Source organism: Pogoniulus pusillus, chromosome 8 (assembly GCF_015220805.1).
Source record: "Pogoniulus pusillus isolate bPogPus1 chromosome 8, bPogPus1.pri, whole genome shotgun sequence".
In the NCBI taxonomy this organism is placed as follows: domain Eukaryota; kingdom Metazoa; phylum Chordata; class Aves; order Piciformes; family Lybiidae; genus Pogoniulus; species Pogoniulus pusillus.
In genome coordinates this window covers 8,641,915-8,663,568 of record NC_087271.1, presented here as the reverse complement: position 1 = coordinate 8,663,568, position 21,654 = coordinate 8,641,915, and the positions used below count along the sequence as shown (strand labels likewise).

Below are 21,654 nucleotides of genomic sequence, written 5' to 3'. Positions count from 1 at the left end.
TACCAATTCAAACACTATGCAGAGGCATGCTGAAATATCCCTGTTCAAGTCAACATCCAAGCATCAGCTTAAGTGCTTTCCTAAACTGAATCCCACACATTCACTTATGTAAATAGCCAGCGTCTTCACCAGTTACTTAGAAATACAAGACAGACAAAAATCTCAGAAATGGAGGTAAGAGGGTAGCTGTCTTACCAGCAGTAGTCCAGAAGATGTGGAGGAAGCACTGGGATGTAAATGTGCTGCCAATACATTGGATATAACAATGCAGCTGACGCATGAACACAAGCAGTTAACTAAAAGTAAAAAATACACACACAGAATTGGCAACAAAAATATGAATTAAAAATAAAAGGATATAAAATATTAAAATAACTTTTAGACATGCAACAATCTTAATTTCTCCAAACCAACTATTATAGTACTTTTTAACTACCTTTAATTGCTTTAAATCATCTACGGAGAACTCTGAGATAGACACATACAAGCACAACATTTGCAAGAAGGCAACCTAATGAGTCAGCTGGAAGTCAGCCCTTCTCAGTATTTCCTTGAAAAGAGGAAAACAAACATGCACTGCTTGATGTCTGTCATGGTCCAGTGTGGGTACTGCCATGAAGACACAGAACAGCCTGCAACATGCTGCCCAGGGATTTGTGGAGTCTCCTTCTCTGGAGATATTCAAAACTTGCCTGGATGCATTCCTGTGGGACCTGCTCTAGGTGATCCTGCTCTGGAAGGGCAGTTGAACTGGATGATCTTTCAAAGTCCCTTTCAACCCCTAACATTCTGTGATTCAGTAGCTCTGAACTCAAGCCGCACTCAGCTCCACTCTGGGGGAAAGACTCAAAGGAGTGTTTTGGTCCACATTTCTGAATGTGGAACAACTGGAAATGATCTGTACCTGCATGAAGTTACAGAACAGCACTGAACTCAGGAAGAGGATTAACTCTTGTGTCACCATCTTGATTTCCAAGCTACCTTTAAAAAGTGAATTGAATACCCCAGAGAGAGTAAAGCAACTTCATTACAACTTTGCCAAACTCCCTTCCCAAAGCAGAGTGTGGCACTAGCATCACCAGAAAATTAAGGACTTCTTGAGCAAGAAAAGAGGTATTACAACCTGCTTACCATTCAAAGCAGGCATCTTCCTTCTCCTAAAACAAATAAAACACACCACCTCCCCACTTCCCCCTCCCCCCAATCCATGGAAGGCATTTTAAACAATTGTCAACTTCACCAGTGAACAAAACAATCCACAATGCCCAAAGAATTCAAATTTGATCTAGGATTATCATTTTCCTATCGGGCAGTCACTCAAATTTATTCACTTTGTTACGCAGCCGCAGAGTTAGGAAAGAATGAGAAAACAACAAGACTGTGTTCAAAACAAAGTAGCCTCTATAGGGCACATAAAACACTACAAATCTCATTTAAAAAAAAATGGAAAGCCCCAGGTGGAAGACACCAAGTGTACAAAAAAAAAAGACAAGACTGTCCTGATGTTTTATATCACAACAAAATTACCATCTGAGGTTAAGTTGCTAACAGCACTGTTTATTAGGCTGTACTTTGACAGCGACAAAAAGGAAAGCTAAAGCTAAAATGTAAAACCTGTCCATACAGCAAGTGCTAAAACATTATGGATTTTACAGGGAGGGGAAAAATACCCTCTTTGTGGAACAGATCAGCACTTACAGCTTTCACACCCTGGCTGTCTTGCACGTTTAGACTTGTAAATAAAAAGCATGCTGCAATTTCGTGCACGGATTTTCCACTAAAAAAGACAAAAAGGAATGAGCAGAGCATTGCAGCAGAAATCAGGAACAATTACAATTTGTGCAGCATAGTTTGCTCAGCACTCAGATTAATAGAACACGATTAAATATGGAAAAGAAGAGGGTCTGAAAGCTCCTGAGGGATATCATTAGGGCAAATTGCCAAAGAATGAAACATGAGCCAGTCAGGAGAGTCTGGAAGCTGCAGTAGTACCAAGGGACTTGAATGTTCGACAGTTGGAGCTTCAGTAATGTGTGAACTGCAGGTTACGGTATCAGGAGACTCTGCTCACTGACACACAGAATGTCACTATTGACCAGCAAACTGCCCGAGCCTGACAGCTACACTGCAGAAAGCCAAGGATATCATAATTCCATATTTAAACTCCTCGTTTCAGATTAACATCTCGTTCCCGAGCTTCACATCAAACCTCTGCAGTAATTCTCATTGTAGACTTATAAAAATGGCTATTTTAATAATTGCTGTGTTGTTATTAAGAACTAATTGATTTGCTAGTAGAAATAAATGAGTGCCTGCCTTATGCTTCTTCTGCTCAGTGGGATTTATGGGGTTTATTTCCATAGTATCTCTCTCTCTGTAGTTTAGCACTATTGATAGCACAACCAAGCTCAGCATCATGGGTTTTGCTATTTTACTCAAAATGGACATGGAATTACTAACTAGTATGTTCACAGATTATTGGATATAGCACATAAACCTCAAACTGCAAATACCCATATAAAAATCATCCTTTCATACACTTCAGTCAGACCAAAATAAAGCTGATTATACACTAATGCAGGACATCCCCCAACGTATACAGCTGCCTCCTCCTCCTCTTAACAGGCATTCTCAAATGATGAATTAAGATGAATGCACTATTTGCATGAAGAAATCTTTTCCCATCTTATGCATAAAGCTGTGCTGTACTTCAATTCTCACTTTAGCATGGGAAGTAGATAATTTCTTAGAAACATCTGAAGTTTGACTGAGTCTTTTGTTTCACAGCCTACATTTCGGTGTGGCGCTCAGATTGGCATCTATTGAACATCTTTAATTGTAAAAATCTACTACCTATTAGCATTTCCAGCAGGAAAGGAAAAGATTTGATTGCCCACACATTGAGCTTTCGTTGCACAGCTCTTTGATTTTTGTTCTGGATAACATTTTAATGGAACATTGTATTTAAACGTTTCCACCTATGCTGCTGCAGGCTTCCACGCATTTTAGTGTGGCAAGAATATGTTTTGCAGCTTCCTGTTGCACACAGCCTTCAATAAAAGCAGTGATGGGATTCTGCTGCTCTCCAAACTGTTTGACATTTTAATACTGTGTCAACTCTGCCTTTAAGCAAACACTGATAAGTGTAGGATTTATAATACGAAATCCATATTTTCTGCTAAATTCCTCTTTTACCTCTTTTGCTGTCAACAGTGACTGCACTTCTCAAATGCATTAGCTCTTTAAATAACTTACCTCTTTGAACTGACATATTGACTCTTCTCTATCTAGTGGGGACTACTGTACATTTTGGAATAATGTTGCCTGTCTTAAGTAACCGGGCAGTTAAAGACATCTAAGGAGCATTGGGGGAGCAGGTAGAGCCTGACTACTTATGTCTAGCCTTGAGCTCTGTGGTAAAGGGTTGGACTTGATGATCTGTGAGGTCTCTTCCAACCTTGATGATACTGTGTTAAAGACAACACTGGATTCATAGAATCATAGAATCAACCAGGTTGGAAGAGACCTTCAAGATCATCCACACCAACCTAGCACCCAGCCCTAGCCAGTCAACTAGACCATGGCACTAAGTGCACCATCCAGGCTTTGCTTGAACACCTCCAGGGATGGAGACTCCACCACCTCCCTGGGCAGCCCATTCTAATGGCAAATCACTCTTTCTGTCAAGAACTTCCTCCTAACATCCAGCCTATGCCTTCCCCGGCACAACTTGAGACTGTGTCCCCTTGTTCTGTTGCTGGTTGCCTGGGAGAAGAGACTAACCCCTACCTGGCATACGGGGGGTGTCTGAGAGCATCTGCACTTGGGAACAGAGCCAGCTAGAGCCCCAGCAGGCACTCTGCTGAACGCTGAAGGAGGAGGTGGGTAAGGTGAGAGAGAGCAAAGCACAAGCTCCTAGGTGCAGAAATGAGCATCTGTTGCTTGAGCAAGCAGTGAGACCTTTTGCAGAAAACAATTCTTTACACTATCTACACTATGTATGGAGCCTATCTGTTGATTGCTATTTATTCCAAGGGGAATTAGCAAGATACTCCTTTCAAAACAAACTGTAAGAAGAGAAATACCACAGATCTTTTGCAAGATGCCAGACAATTTTTAAGTCCCCTATAAATATACACATTATTGTATATAAATAGTGAATGCATTTGTCCAATAGAATTAACAATGTATTTATGCATATACACACCTGTATCATTGCTCAACTTTGCAGTTCACTAACATATCTTAAATTACATCAGAACAGTGCTGCAGCACCTGGGTACTAAAAAACAGTACAGATTGTTTCATGTTTTGAGGCAACAAATGGTATTGGGACATCCTTCTGTAGTCCACTGCACTGGAAAAGACCTATCTCAGTTGGTTTTCTATCCATTATAAAACAGTCAGGCAGTTTTTAAGTCAAGTTTTTGTCTATCAAAACAGATTTGTCGATAGTGAACAGAACTTTAAATATTTCTACTTCCAACAATGTGGATTTTTAAATGACTTCTCCACAAGGCCTATGAGGAGAGGCTGAGGGAGCTGGGGGTGTTTAGCCTGGAGAAGAGAAGGCTCAGGGGTGACCTCATTGCTGTCTACAACTACCTGAAGGGAGGCCGTAGCCAGGTGGGGTTAGTCTCTTCTCCTGGGCAACCAGCAACAGAGCAAGAGGACACAGTCTCAAGTTGTGCTGGGGGAAGGTCTAGGCTGGATGTTAGGGGGAAGTTCTTCCCAGAGAGAGTGATTGGCATTGGAATGGGCTGCCCAGGGAGGTGGTGGAGTCACCATCCCCGGAGGTGTTCAAGTAAAGCCTGGATGGGGCACTTAGTGCCATGGTCTAGTTGATTGGACAGGGTTGGGTGCTAGGTTGGCCTGGATGATCTTGGAGGTCTCTTCCAACCTGGTTGATTCTATGATTCTGTGATTTCACCAGAGATTCATAGTGACTGTGGTACAATAAGTTCATCTTTGTCTCCTACCAAAAACAATAATTGAAAATGCTGAAACTCTGTGTCTGGTGACAATGCAGTCTCTCCAAACAGTGGGAGAGGAGGGCATTTTATGAAGTTTGTTAAGAAAATTCATTACTGGCTGACAGTAAATTAATTACTACCAAATCCCTGCAAGACTAAAGTAATAGACAAATTCAAGAGAGTTATGAGTTACCTTCCACCTTTTGGCAATAAGCAGCCACTTGGGAAGGCTATTGTTCAAAATCAACCTACTGCTGAACAGAAACAGGCAGGAAAAGTTTTAGTTCCATACTTGATCAAAGCAGGTTTTCCTGCTCCTGGGACACAAAGAATACAGCTCCTCCTTACCCTTCACGTGGATGCAATGATTCTGATGTATCTGCTACCCCAATGCTCAACTCTATCGAGCCTCTTATATGCTGAATTTCAAAGGGAATGGCTCCTTTTTAGTTTCTCTCCTTTCTTCTAATTTTAGGTTTTGCCACATGTCTAGAGTCATCCTGCCTCAGCTGAGAGATTTTCTGCAGACTCACATATTATGTTTATTTGATAGCTATTATTCAGTTTCAATGAGCAAGGTGGAAACAGTAATTCTGTACCACGCACAAAACTTACCTGGCAGTTATTTTCTATCTACATAAATTGCTTTCTTCAAAGCCTTTTCTACAACCAAAGGTAAAAAGGCAGAGCATAGGTGGCAAGCTTTGCGTACACTGCAACACGCTAACTAGAAAGACAGAGCCTGATTAGCAGAATCTTGTCAGCAAGCCAAAAACTGCAACAGAAGTTAAGACAAAAACGCTGAAGTAAAATTAACCTGTGATACCACACAACCTTTCAAAATCTACTGTAAGCAACTAAAGAGCTACTGCGACAAAACAGTTTCCTGACAAAACCTTAAACACTGTCAATCTCTGTCAACACCACGTCCAGAAATGGGTACTGATGTGCTCTCTCCCTCCTCTCTCACAGTCCCACTGGGCCAAAGAACTGCTTCCCTCCCACTGCCTTGACCACACATATGTTGAAAGATTGACAAAGATTCTGGTTTGTTATCTCAGTTATTTATTAATATCTATAGCAGTAAATTGTAGGGGATAGGTCATCATTTTACTACACATCCAGCAGCTGCCATGAACTTGGACCAACTCCTTAGCACTGTTACCCCAATATCCCCAGCTGACAAGAATTACTGAGAAACCACTAGCTGCTGCCTGGAAGGGCAACAGCCACACAGGCAAAAGGAAGCCTCTTCTCTACATTAGCACAACTCCAAGAACTACTACCTTTGTTAGAAGGGCATCCATAGTATTTGGCCAGGAATGAGAACAGGTCCCAAACTTGTAACAGATATTTAACAGTTACTAAGACCCTTCTCATCAATTTCTCAAACAGGGGTGAAAAACTGCTGGGGAGCAGAACCCTGCTCTCACCAATTTACAATGGATGTAAATCCCTTCCCAGCTCTGAAGAATGAACAGACTAAATCACAAATTTAGTCCACTCCATTGGTATTGGTGAGAAGTCAGAGATGAAAAAAAATAGCAATAAAAGACAACAGAATGCACTGCTCAAGTCACAATATCCAAAGCCACTTCTTATGCATTTCCTTAATTTAGCTCCTGGCTAATCATTTCCCATCTGCCATCCCCATAATCTTTTAAAAGGGAGGATCTTAAATGAGCCATAATGCATTTTCTCCCTGTTGGCAAGATGAGACCCCCCAGCTCTTCTCTCCCTCAGAAGGAAGAGAGGGGAAGGGAAATATATTTCCAGTTCACAGATGAAAATTTTAACATTCTCCATTATGAAAATTAAACATGTGAAAGAAAATCCTAACATATATATTAAATATTTTCTCCTGGGTTTGTTTAGTTGAGATTTTTAAGTATTATTCAACTCCTTTTATCGTTACTTCTGGGGGGAAGGAAAGGAAAGAGAACACTCATGAATCTGACAGCACTTCATATATAATCAATTTCATTCTTTCCTTGCAAGTCTTGATTCACAGAGCAGCATTATGGCATCATTCTTGTGCATTAGTTTGGAAGGGAAAAGAAAAGGCTGCAGACAGGACTTGTTCCTTGCCTATGGCTCCAGGAGTGACAGTTTCCCAGTAACGGAAGCTGAGCAGAAAATAAAATGGAAGTGGTAGTAAGCAGGTGAGTGCTCAAAAAGGAGCACCACTGGCATACTGTGCTGGTACTAGGGACCTACACATACTTTTGTAGACCATCTGAGGAAGCTATATAAAAAAGTAGGGTGAGTGACTCTTAATCCCAGGGTTGTGAGTTCGAGCTCCATGTTGGGTGCCAAAATAAAAGATGTGATGGTTTGGGTGTTCCCTGCCCCCCTACACTTTGGAAATCACTCAGACTAGACTCAGCCAGCTCTGGAAATTGAATGAAGCTTATTATTTATAGCTTAGCTCAACATACAAGCAGATACTTACAGTCTATACAGTTATAGACAGAAATAGACAAGGTAAAAGGTAATACAGAAACACAACAGCCCTCCCAGAAACCTGAGTCCCCAGGAGGGGCTCTCAACCACCCTTACACCTTCCCCCTACCCCTCTCAACCTTAGTCCAGTCCCAAGGAAGAATGGAGGTTTGGCCAGGGGGTTAGGAAGCAAAGTGGATTAATCAGAGAAGTGGCAGAGAGGCTAGAGAGAAAAGCAGCTCAGGCAATGCCCCAAGGAGAAGTGTGTTATCTGTGTTTGGATTCTTGTTCTTCTATCTCTCAGCAAGCCTATGAGTGAGGTAGACATCAGCCTTGTTTTCCTTCCACAGCCTATAAGCTAGTTCTCACCAAAACATTCCAGCTAGCCTCAAACTAGCACAGGTGAGTGGCATAGAAAAAGCCATGGAACTTGACTCAGTTACTCACTTGCTTTATGCCACAAAGGTTTTTAGTGTTTTACATAGGTTGAATATGAAACTTCTGGATGTTGCCAGCTTTTATCCCTAGCATGTTATGGAGTAGAGTAACTAACAGATCTCCCCTGGTATTTCCTTATCTGATAACAAGCTAATTATGTTTCTTTGTTCAATAATTTCAGTTTCCTCATATTTCTTCAATTTCAGCTGAATGTTCTGTTTGTTCCACTTTTGACATTCACTTATTTCCTAACTTTTCTCTCTTGCTCTCTCACAACAACACTGAAGATGAGAAACACGCAACATCTTTTTGTCTTTTTTTCCCGGGCCATCTCCTGATTCCCCTTTCTTCCCTCCTTTATTTCATGACCTGTCTCCATGGAAGAAGAGCCACTGTCCCACAAAAGAAGGAGATTTTGCAAAGGCTTTTGCTCCTGAGAGTTTCCAGGAAAGTAATTTTTATTAACATTGCCTTCCCCAGAGTAACTCCATGGTATGCTCTTCTGCCATACACTAATTAAGAAGCAGCAGGGAACAGCTTCCTTGCAAATAACTGACGGACAACTTATTTACTGCAAGCAAGATGAGAGATAACCACTGACTATGTTAGAGTTCATTTCTTCATTGCTGAATCTTGAGAAAATGAGTGATAGAGCAGCAGTGACAATGCAGAAGGGGAAACCTTGACATAACAGCACACTGGAACAGAGAGCTGGTATTGCACTTCCAGACCTTTCAGTAACTCATCTTCACATCTTAACGTTTCACACCAGTGACAGGTACTTTTTAGGGGATGAGACAGTTCTAATCATCAGACTACAAATTCTTTTCCTTCCAGTTCTCATACAACCCAGTCACAAAGAACACAGTATCTGAATGCCTCTCTTAGACTGCATCTGCCCAGAGCAGTGTCTGTGCTGGCCCTACACAGCATTTTCTTTGAGCAGTTTTTACTGCATTGGAAAAGAAAACACAAACTTTTGCCCCAGAAGTTCTTAACCTTGGATTTGTTCTTTTTCCTGAAGGTGCTAATAACTGAAAACTCTAATTCTGAAATTAATTTCTACATCCCTCTTTCTGTTTTCATGCCTTACTTTCACAAGGCAGTGTTTTGCTTGTTTGGTGGAAGTTGAAGTGGGGCTTTTTTAAGAACCCCCCAGTGATATTTATATAGATGTCAGGTAATAGCAATGTGTAACTTTTCTCTCTTCATTAAAGAGATTTTAATCATTTGCCATACATTTCAAATTTCTTTTCACAAATTCTTTCCCAATTATTTCTCCTAATATTACGCTGTGACAATGGGGAAATTATTCTAAACTTCAAGACTGGGAGAGCTTTCCAGGTCTGCTTGTATACCCCAGCTACATTTTGATTCCTTGGCATCCTGTAGCTTCATTGCTACAAACACACTCCCCACAGATACCCCAGTGGGACCTTAACTGCACACACAACATGAGCTTCTGCCTAGTTCACCCCAGACTGCTTACACCTGAACAATAAAAACTTATTAAACACCACTCCTCATCTACTCCCAGACCAAATGGTTTAATTGACCTAATATTCAAAAATTAGCTTTAATTACACTTCTGGGAGCCAGTATCAGCAGAATACCTGCTCTGTCTTGCAAGTTAATGGAAATTTCCCATCTACTTCTTGTTTTCCAAGAGCTAAATTTAGCCCTTGCACATTTCTGCCAACTACACCACAGGACTAAACTTGAAATCTTTTTGTTTTCAATTATGGGAACATTTTTGGATACCATAGATCTGCCACACACTTCATAAATACATTTTTAGATAAAATTGTGACTGCATTACAGTACACAATGTAAATAAATCAGATGCTGTAGTTCATTTAACAGGAACTCGGAGCATCACCCTAGCATAAGGCATTAATATGCAGACATCATTAGCTGTATGACAGCTCCCAATGCCACTGTTTTCTCCAACATGAAAGGTTTACATGGAGCCAATTGTTCCACCGTCTTGGATCTTTAATTTGTACCAGCCAAATGGCTCCAGAAATAGCCAGCTTTTAACTCAGAAACATAAAAATAGTAGAGAGATCTCTGTCTTTCCAGGCTCCAAACTAACATGTACAGTGCTCCAAAACCACATGCCAGCAACCTGGCCTAGATACAAAGTGCTACTTCACAGGTTTTTTAACCATATCCATTGATCTCCAATATGTGAACCACAGAGAGATTTAAGTGAAGTGAGAGAAGCAGACAACCAGCACAGCCATTTTCTGATTCAGCTAATGGTATTACTGCCTTGGGCTACACAGAGTTCGAAATAAAGTGAGGAGTCTGGGGTTTAGAGTTGGATGCAAGAGGAACGAAGCAACTCACAAAGATGCGTTTATAGGAAAGAGCATTTCACTTTCTCTAGAAGTTGTTATTAGATTCTCCAAGGAGCCTCCATATCTTCCCAGTGCCTCAGTGAGCATGGATAATGTGATCAGACCTGAACAAGACTAACAAGGAAAGAACACAAAACCACCACTTGGGCCAACTCACTATGGTGACTGAGGGCAACTGCAGAAAGCTCTCTTTGCATACAAGCACAAGTAAGCGATGTTGCAAACATATGTTTGTGTGTAAATATATATCAAGTGCTCCTTCACCACAAAATAACCTACCAACTAAATCTTGTATTGACATATATGTTTGTTTTTACACAGAACACCAAAAAAAAGCTGCAGCCAGCTCAAAGCAGAACTCTACAATCACTATGCTTTCAGACACAATAGACTTGTATTACCCGAAACAAATACTGGTCAAAATGGAGATAACACTTAGACATTTGCTTTAAAGAGGAGCAGGCTTTCCACCTGCCAGCGTAGTCCACAGAAGACACACTCTAGTTAGCATATTACTGACAGGATGATGAGAAAGCTCCTGTCAGACACCGGCCAGGCCGGGTGTTTGAGACAAAATGCACAGCCCCAGCTGACTAGTTAGGGAAAGACTGGTGAGGTACAATTACAGAGGCATATGACAAGCTTTCATGCTTGAGTGACTTGAGAACCGATGACATGGCTTTAAACAGCAAACCTTCCTACCCCCGGTCACAAAACAGCAATAAGTCAACTGATGCACTGTTGTAAAATCATGATTTATTCCTTTGCTTTGAATACATGAGAGTGTGGTATGATGTTCTGGTAGACTACCACAGCAGGTGCACTCAGGGCTGAAACATCTAGGGCCTGCCTCCAGCATGCATAAAATCAATGCTGTAGTACAGTCTTCCTGGAAAAGCCATCCCCAGCACTTTAATAATTTATAGAAAGGCCAAGTTAAACAATTATTTGTAATGAAACTCATACAGCTCCATGCAACTAATAAGAATGCATGCAGATGCAGTGATGTGCAAGAGAAGGATGCCAGGCAAAATTATACAGCATGAGATTTAGGAAAGGTCTTCCTTTTACAGCCAAAGCAAAACAAGTACCAGTCAGCTCTGTAAATAGATCAATTCCTTTGTTTCATTCATCCTTTCATTTAATCCAAACCCACATTATTTGTTTCTCTTTACTGTTCAAAAGCCAAAACCGGTAATTTTTGCTACAAACAGGCTTTACAGAGCATAATCCTCAGGCTAGCTGAATCCATCTCACTCTAATACTAAGCCTGAAGCAAGCTGTGAGGTTAGTGATAATCACATTATTAAAGTGGCTGGAAAGACAAGCTAATAAAAGAATCAACTGTTAGGGCAAATAATGACCCAGAAGCTAAGACAGAAAAGAGTGGTGGGAAGTTTCCACTTATATCTTGGTGGTAATTGGTAGGGCAAGGAGACAAAGATCTTCACCAAAGTTTTTAAAGGGGGTAAAACCACAGAAAATCAATTTGGAGAAAGACACAAAGAATACATAAACATTTCAAAACTCAGAGAAGATGCATATAAAACAAAGTCTGCTTGGCTGAAATAAAACACAAGCTAACAATTGAAACAACAACTTCAAGATAAAATTCTACTCTTTTTTTTTTCCCAAATTGAAAAACTATTATTCAACAGCTTAAAGTATGTTGTCTTTCTTCTTTTTGTTTTATTACTCCAAAACAGCCTTCTATTTAAACACAGTATCCTTTTCCCCCCCTTTTTCTGTAACAGGACTAATCCTTTACTTGAGTATAATAAAATCATTAAATATATCAGGCAGAAATGTTAGACAAAGAATTCCTGTACATAAGTGTAGTTTTCCATCCCTGGCTCCCTACAAGAAAGGTGAGGAGAAAGTGAGCAAGGCCTTGACTTATGCCTTTTGTTATCAGTCACTGCCCTGAAATAGTGAACCAAAACAGAGCTGATAACTCCAAGGTGACATCACAGCCCAGTCTTCATGAACTGACATAAACATTTGATATTCAGTTAACCCCAAAGATAAGGCACAACTCCCTTAACAGAAAGTTGTACCTGATAGCACTGTTTTTGAGCAAATCATCTTTTCAAGTCTCAAGCTGCAATTCAGGAACATTAAAACACAACCTTTGCAGCACAAAAGTATCTGTCTGCTGTGTTTTGCATGCAATACTAATACAATGCACAGCAAATGCTTATATCCAAATAGACACCATTTGATGATTTGTAGTGGATTAAGTAATCCAACATTTTAAAGAAGAACTAACTTATGCCAAAACTACATTTAATCATTCTTGGCAATTAATTAAACTCTTACAGCAGATATTGGGAAGTAGTTTATTTGCTTTTTGAACCACGTTGCTCTGCTAGGAAGTAAATCTGGCATCAACCCTGTTCTGTTTATGAAACAGAGTAGCAGGTAGCAGCTCTGACTGAATTCCTGATCAACCAGGTCTGTTTTTTTATCATAAGTCACTAGTGCAAGCAAAAGTTAGCTCAGTCCTGCAGCAAAAGTGGATCCAACATGATGTGGCAATAATTTCATTTAGCTGTGACTTACATAATGATAGTAGAGCAAAAAAATAACCATTAGAAAGTGAAACTGATGGACTTTTTGGGCTGGACTTGGAATCTACTACCTACATTCAAATGCTACTATGTCTGTCTGCTATTGCTGCCTATCCTTGTCCAGGACAGTGATACAAGTCATTTTAAGATGAGAGCATCATCATGAAGACTGGTATTTCATGAAGACGTTTGGAACAAGGAGTTGAATTCTGAACAAAGTTACAGTTTCTCACAAGAAGCATATTATATCTGTTGTTCTCTAATGGACTTTGCTAGTTTGAGGCAGGCTAGAATGTTTTAGTGAGAAGAACTAGATTACAGGCTGTAAAAGGAAAACAATGGTGATGTCTACTTCACTCACAGTCTTGCTGAGAAGTATAGGAACAAGAAATAAAAACATTAGATAACCACTCTCACTGGGGCTGCTGGCTGAGCTGCATCTCTCTAACCCCACCCACCATTTTGGGCTAACCCACTTTGCTTCTTAACCCCCTGGCCGAACCTCCATTCTTTCTTGGGACTGGGGTAAGGTTGAGAGGGGAGAGGCGAAAGTGAAGGGGTGGTACAGAGCCTCTCCTGGGGACTCAGGTTTCTGGGAGGGCTGTTGTGTTTCTGTATTACCTTTTACCTTGTATATTTCTGTATATTTACTGTATATACTGTAAATATCTGCTTGTATATTGTGCTAGCTGTAAATATAAGCTTCATTCATATTTCCAGAGCCACCTGAGTCTAGTCTGGGTGATTTCTAAATTAGGGGGGGCAGGAAAAAACCCAAACCATCACATGGACTCCAAAGAGCTTGCAATCTCAGCATAGAAAGAAGGTGGTCTAGGGCAGTGCAGTGCGATTCTCACACCTCCTTTTGTCATACCACAGCAACAGAGATCAGCTAGATGTTCAGCCTAACAAAAGCAAGTCTTAAGAAGATCCAAATGTAGGCTGAACATGACATGAAATCGTGTTAAGCAGACAGACACGTGGCCACCTGCAGAACGCATCTTCCATGGGCACCGAGCTGCCATCACAATTCCTATCTCCTCTCTGCTGGAGCAGTAAAAGAGGTTTGACTGGGGCATCATTGGAGCTGAGGGGTTTCTTCTCTTTCTTTTTTCAATATAACAAGCTGGGTCTCTGACTAGCAAACTGAAACAAAATAATGGCATGACTCCATGGTTTTGCTACATTAGGTGAACTTCTGCCAAGTCAAGTTCTTTGAAAGAGCTTTCCCTTCAAATTTCCTTTGTTCATTTGGGTGGTCTTGTTGTAACACTCAATTCTTCTGCTAGATATTTAGGGTTGTTTGGGTTTTTTTTTGGGGGGGGGGGGGAGGAAGAAAAAATGTAATAGAACATGGAAATTTTCTGAGAGCATAGAATCTTCAGTGGTTATAAAATGTATATCACAGACTACTGATGTGAAGCTTGCTTATAAACATTCACTGTTTTTCTGGGTTTCCTTTGCTCCTGTGGCCTTTGCTTATGTGGCCTCATTTTTCCTTTACTCTCCAACCACTTGCTCCATACTCTGCAAAGCACTGGTTAAGTGCTGTCCTTGTGCATTCCCCTAACCACAACAGTGTCTGAAGATTCAGGGACCCAACACTGTGACATTTGAAATAAGAGAATAAGGCAGTGATACGATTGCTACTATCACCTAGAATTGCAAAACCTGTTAACCACTTATGGCAATTCTGAATATTGAATTCACTTTTGACTCAAAAAGAAGAGTTAAAGGGGTTTTATCCATTATTTACAGTCCCAAAATTCTCACACCTTAGATGCATACATACATATTGGAAATTTGCACCTATGACTCCTTGAAAATATTAGTGCTATATCCAACCTTGTAGCAGCTACGTGTTGAGAATAACTGTTCATTTATTTGGTAGCAAAGTGTAATGGTTTGGGTGTTACCTGCCTCACACACACAAACACACACTTTGGAAAATCACCCAGACTAGACTCAGCCACTCTAAAAAATTGAATGAAGCTTTATATTTACAGCTTAGCACAATACACAAGCAGATATTTACAATATATACAGCTATAGACAGAAACATACAAGGTAAAAGGTAATACAGAAACACAACACCACTCCTAGAAACCAGAGTCCCCAGGAGGGGCTCTCAACAACCCTTCCACCTTCTCCTCACCCCTCTACCTTATCCCACATTTTGCCTTACGCTCAAGGTGAGTTTGGAGGGTCGGCCAGGGAGGCTAGGAAGCAGATGGATTAGTCACACAGACAGCAGGTTAGGTTAGAGAGAAGCGCAGCCCCAAAGACAGAGAGCAAACAACTGCCTTATCTATGTTTATGTTCTTGGCTTTATACATCTCAGCAAGCCTCTGAGTGAAGTAGACATCACCATTGTTTCCTTTCCACAGCCTATAGTCTAATTCTCCTCAGCAAAATATCCCAGCTAGGCTCAAACTAGCACACACAATTAGCAGTGTTCAGGAACATAAAGTTGATTTTCCAACGCAAACATCACATTACACAAAATGTTTTATGCAGTACTGATGGGGAAAGAAAAAAAGTATCTTCAATGACTGTGCTTAACAAATATACTCTGACAAAAGCTGGTTATAAAGTGAGTCTTTTACTAACAAAAAAAATTCATCTCAGAAATATTTTTAAAACATAGGATGTTTTAAAAGCTCAGAGGAGTCTATGAAGAATAAAAATAAGAATTGATTATCTAGGTATACTTTCAAAAGGAGAGACATTTGCATATGGAGCAGTCAAAGCAGGCATAAGGGGAAAAAAATCTGACATTTTAGTGTGGGCAGTAGTCTAAAACCTTTAATAAAAAAATTATTTCAAAAAAAAGCTATTTTGAGTTGTACATTATTATCAGTCTGAAGAGCTGCTCCAAACCAGAGCTATTACAGTATGCACTCCCAAACCACTCTAACAAAGATGAATCTACCTATTACCAGGTTAGGATAGCAGCTATTATTATAGACCCTTGATTTCTTTCAAGTAGCTCCAATGGAATAAGCCACAAGTGAATAATAAAGATCTTATAATAGCCCTTAAGAATTCATTTTAGGTTAGAAGGCACAGAAATGAACTCAGGAGAGTTAAAGAACTCTCATCTCCTGATAAGAAAAATAATTAACCTGACTTAATGTATCTGAGTAGGTCTTATATAAATCAGACTTTTGTACTTCAAGAGCCAGACTAAAACCATATATCAGAAAAAGTATGTAGATATTGTCTTATAAGTACACATGGAACATATCTAAAACCATAAAGGTCTAGGGGTCATTCTGTGAAAAGTTCAATATATGCTACTTAAAAGGAGATGTGTGAAGTACTTACAGTGCTTAGTTTCCTAGAGGTAATAATGATTCGTCTCTCATGCAACATACTGGCATAAAGTTGCAGCATGTTGTTCACATCCACAGCAACAAAATATTCAGTGAGGTTTCTCTGTTCAAATAAATAAAAAGTTAATAATACAGTAACAGAAGTAGCTAAATGGAACATATTATATATTACTTACAAAAAAAAATCCAATTAATAGGTGAATTAAGAACCCTCCGTCGAAAACTATGAAAGAGATCTCTTTGAATTAAAATTTGTGTGCTTTTGACTGGGTTTTAAAGCCAACCAAAAAGCAGGTTTGGTGTAAGGCATTAATAATTTGTTCATTTGCTTATGTTTATGGATTTAGATTTGCTCTTTTGTGTTTAGTTGTGAGGTTTTGGCTGCTTTTATTTTTTTAATCTGAAAAAAAAACCATATGAAATTTGGTATTCCATCAATAGTATCATAAGCCTTTAAGTAACCACTACCTCCACCCCAAGAACAGATCTTCCACCTGCAATAACTGTTCTGTCACACCTACAATAATAAAAGTGTGCTATTTCCCCAGGTTCTTCCAAAAGTCAACACATCTTATTCTGCTTCAAGCAAAACAGCTTGCTGAGAAACACACCAAGCTGATACTTGAGCTGCATGTGCCAGGACATCACCAAACGTCCATCAGCACTGGTAGAAGGTACTCAGCCCTTCCTGCAGCCACCCTTCTCACCCCTACTATGAACCTCATTGCTATCCCCACTGTGGGGTTGAATGAAAAATTCAACAGCATCTCTACTGTTCAGACAATGCAAAAGTGGGGGGAAGGAAGGTGGGAAGGGGGAAGGAAGGTGGGAAGGGGGAAGGAAGGTGGGAAGGGGGAAGGAAGGTGGGAAGGGGGAAGGAAGGTGGGAAGGGGGAAGGAAGGTGGGAAGGGGGAAGGAAGGTGGGAAGGGGGAAGCAAGGTGGGAAGGGGGAAGCAAGGTGGGAAGGGGGAAGCAAGGTGGGAAGGGGGAAGCAAGGTGGGAAGGGGGAAGCAAGGTGGGAAGGGGGAAGCAAGGTGGGAAGGGGGAAGCAAGGTGGGAAGGGGGAAGCAAGGTGGGAAGGGGGAAGCAAGGTGGGAAGGGGGAAGCAAGGTGGGAAGGGGGAAGCAAGGTGGGAAGGGGGAAGCAAGGTGGGAAGGGGGAAGCAAGGTGGGAAGGGGGAAGCAAGGTGGGAAGGGGGAAGCAAGGTGGGAAGGGGGAAGCAAGGTGGGAAGGGGGAAGCAAGGTGGGAAGGGGGAAGCAAGGTGGGAAGGGGGAAGCAAGGTGGGAAGGGGGAAGGAAGGTGGGAAGGGGGAAGGAAGGTGGGAAGGGGGAAGGAAGGTGGGAAGGGGGAAGGAAGGTGGGAAGGGGGAAGCAAGGTGGGAAGGGGGAAGCAAGGTGGGAAGGGGGAAGCAAGGTGGGAAGGGGGAAGCAAGGTGGGAAGGGGGAAGCAAGGTGGGAAGGGGGAAGCAAGGTGGGAAGGGGGAAGCAAGGTGGGAAGGGGGAAGCAAGGTGGGAAGGGGGAAGCAAGGTGGGAAGGGGGAAGCAAGGTGGGAAGGGGGAAGCTATCTATGCATTCCAGCTGAACTTAACAAGATTTCTGCATGGCACAGACGTACAAGTTCTGAATAAGCTAAAGCTTATGCTATGAGCAAAAATGCCTAGGAAAATAGCACTGTTTTGTAAATGCAGAGAATATGTATGAAAATACACTAACATGCTGCACATTATCCAAAGCATTTGATTTCTCACATTTGTTATTACATCTGCAACCAAAACTCTCATTTATCCCTTCTCAAACCCAAGTTATTACTGAACATCAGTGCAGAAGCACCACCAACCACACGCCATAACCCAAGGACAAAAACCTGAAGAGTAGAATTGTGAGTCCATTCCAAATGTAGCCAACACATGGCCACAGGTGAACAACCAGTGAAGGCAAGACAGGTGGTAAAGGCTTTAGAGGGGCTGCCTCCCCAACTGCCAGCACACATTATGGTGCTGGCTGCAGCCTCTCCAGCTCAAGGCCCTCTGCAGCCAAGGAGTGGATGTGGGACAGAGCTGCTGGCTTATCTCCTTACACATTCAACTACTTGAAAAGCTAACTTTAGTTAAAGCCCAGGTGATGATCAGAAGGTTCATCTCCTTTTTGGATACACTGTGACATGATATTAAATAGAAAAAAAGACATATTGAAGAGACAAATGAAGATCCAGGAAGCAACCCAGTTTCATGTGAATTCAGAAATGCATTATTCATTCGAAGACACAGAGTACAGTGTTATTCTTTGCCTGTGCTGCATAAAATTTTGGAAGAGATAAAAACAAGAGCTTTAAGGCTACAAACACTCCATTTAGAAAGAAACCTTTTTATTTCAAACACTGCTTTTAACTGGTTGTCAGAGGCTGATGCACCATAACGATTTGAGTCCAATTTACCTCAGATGCTATCTAACACTAGCTGATAATAGCATGATGATTCTGTGATGCAAAAGCTGTGGTAAAAAAGAGTTTTCAACCCTGAACCAGTATCTTTGAGAGGCAATCACAGTTATTTGTGTATTACATCTGAAAAGTTACTGCCTCTGAAATATGTGAGCCTTACAACAAAGAATAAGAAATTAACTGTATTGCTATTTACTGTTCAGTCCCTGAGTGTTCTAACCTCCATCAGTACCATACTCCTTGGGCAGGATCAGACTTTTACAAATGGAGTGAAAAATAGTTATAGAAAGGCACCTTGAAAACTTATTTTCCTTTCTCCCACAAAATCAGAAAAGTAAATCCACAATGGCACTGCCTCGAGATCCTCCATCAGCTTGAGGCCAATCCTCTAGCTCCATGGCTCAAACTCCTTTTTGCTACCACAGACATATCCACAGACAACTCTCTGAAGCCAGCCACTCTTTGGCAGCCTAGGTTTCTCCAGCACTGTCTCCTTCCCATCCTACCTTGCAGCCCAGGATCTGCTGCCCCTCTGGGGCACCGAGGGCAGATCTGCAGTGCAGAGGCAGGAATAGGCCACCGGTCTCCTTCCCCACCATACCTCACCAAGGCACCACTGCAGAGCACACTTTCAGCACTAACACTACATCTGCCAAGAGTTCTAGAGCACTGCTTAAGTTTGTACTGTCATGATGCCCCAACAACTGAACCTTCAGAAGGAAGTTACTGACAATGTGAAAATGCACAACCACAGCCAACTTCAGGTCTAAATGTGAGAGTGGAAGGCAGAAAGTGTCAAAGGTCTTTTATTAGGCGTTACTCAAATAAACATATCCTAGAGAATGCAACCACATTTGCAGTCAATCCATAGCATCATCAAGGATTTAGCATCTACAGAATGTAGGTCTTCATTAAAAGAAAAAAATAACAACCACCACCATTCCTGGTGCATGGATACCATCCAAAGGTATCAGAAAGCCTGAAACAATGCCTTCCTACACCAAAACATAACCGCATGTCTTGAGAGCTCAATTGGCAGCTCAGCAAAGCAGTGCTTAAAGGGCAGGTATTCAAATAACACAAAGTGCAGAAGTAGAATATATTTTAGAGGCATAATCCAACTAGATGCCAAAAGCCAAGTAATTATGATTACTTGGGTGGATAGAACAGTGGTCAAAAATGCTCTGTTAATGCTGTAAAATGTATTAGAGATGAATGCAATAGAAACTTACTAGCTAAAGGTTCTAATAACAGACATCAATCACACTATAAAAACAAATCTTGGGAAGAAAACCCATCTCCTATTGATAAAAGCAGAGTTCAGCACTACCCACAGGCTGAGGCTGATAATTCTCTTAAATATCTGAAAAAGAAAGTGCGGACTTACGCTTTCAGGGATCGTTGGCAATCCAGTTACATCAGGAGTAATGAAGTACGAGTGCTAATTAATGGGGAAAAACAATTCATCATTTATGTGCACAGAAATCAAAAGGTCTCTTTTAAAACATCCAGCCTTTAGGACTTCCAACCCCATCTTTATTTTAGCAAATACTCATTTTTTTTCCAACAGCATTATGACCACTACTAGACAAAGAATTAAGCGGACCACGACACGAAATGATAAGCCCTGGTAGAGCACAAAAACACAAGCCAAGGGGAACAAAACACGGGGCTGCAATTCTGAAATAACACTGGAATTTAGTCAGCTCTACATCTTGCCTGAGAATAGCATTGATTAACTTAAGCACTGATTTAGAATGTGCAGCAAAACCAAAGTGTTGCCTTAGAATAGCAAAGTAAAAATCATTTGCATGAGAAAATTAATTATGATAGAAATATTATTACCAGATATAAATGTTTAAATTTCCCCTCCCCCAACATCTTCTCTTTCCAACCATCTTTCAACCAAAACTGTGACAGCAGAAATGCACAGTGTGACAGCTTAGGATTTGACAATCATTTATGAAAGACATTAGCAATTTTATGCATCTTAGTTTGAGGCCGTCTAGGACATAAACATACAATGGATTAAAATACAAACCAGATGTAATTTAAATTAATCTCATTCAGCTAGTGTTCTTTGTAGTTATCAGACATGGATTTGGCTCAGTAGTTTTGAGGCATTTTCACCTATTTGACTAAATCTTAAAGGCCAAAAAGCCTCAAGTGTCTACTGAGCAAAGGTGACAATTAACGACTTTTTAGCTTTTATTCGGTTTTAATGGAATTTTGGTCTGTTTCATAGGTTTGCTTTGGGTTTATAACATATTTTATGATCAACACCACAAAGACACCTAAACATAAAGGAAGTCTATAAGATATTAAATGTGTCTTGTGTTCAAGCAAACAACCAATTTATTAATGCCATTAACTCCATCTAGGAGACTTATTAAACCAGCTTGATACATTTAATAGAAATTTTTCCCCACAAATTAGGTCATTTGGCAATAATTAAAAACTTAAGAAACCACGGGGAAAAAAAAAAAAAAGGGGGGGGGGGGGCTTAAAAAAAGGCATCTCATAAACATCAGAGGACTTGCACAATAAATATCCCAGGTTATTGTTTGGCATCAACAGAGGAAGAAAAGATAAGTGTTTTTTTTACTCTAGTCAAGAATTCAGATTAATGGAATGCCTACGTTCCTCAGAACAGAAAATTATTTGCTATATGTAATAAGGTCACAGAATATTTATCAAAAGATTTCTGAGTAATGAAGTTAATAACTTAGAGAAGTAATTATTTATAATTAAACAAAGTAATAATATTTCACTCATTAAACAGCAAAAGAAGTCAGTACTAGGAGAAGCAAAGAGCCATTACTGCAGTCATTAAGAGTCATAAAGCAGCAAAAATAATGTGGCATGGTGTCCTTGCACATCTTTGTGAACTCCCTTAGGAAGATGTATGACCTTGGAAGAAGCTCAGTTAATAGCTGCTGTCCTGTATCAAGCTTTCTCTGAAAAGGGGACTAGAAAATGCAAGTTTTGTTCATCAGTTTCAGGGTTGGATTTTTGGCTGAAGTTTTAATGAAAGGATTACGACGCACACACACAGAGCTCCAAAGTTAGATTGATTTAAACCAGATAGGTAC

At 40.6% G+C, this 21,654-nt stretch overlaps 1 protein-coding gene across 4 annotated transcripts in view; it reads right to left on the bottom strand.

Moving 5' to 3' along the window:
- Positions 1-21,654, bottom strand: part of DENND1B (DENN domain containing 1B) — a 186,023-nt gene that overhangs the window by 70,768 nt on the left and 93,601 nt on the right. For all 4 annotated transcript variants that reach the window (XM_064147138.1, XM_064147137.1, XM_064147140.1 and 1 more), the window contains 3 exons: positions 19,950-20,003; positions 16,114-16,224; positions 196-296 (listed from right to left, as the gene is read on the bottom strand). In XM_064147138.1, the coding sequence (XP_064003208.1) occupies positions 196-296; positions 16,114-16,224; positions 19,950-20,003 (266 nt within the window). The remainder of the gene's footprint in view (positions 1-195; positions 297-16,113; positions 16,225-19,949; positions 20,004-21,654) is intronic.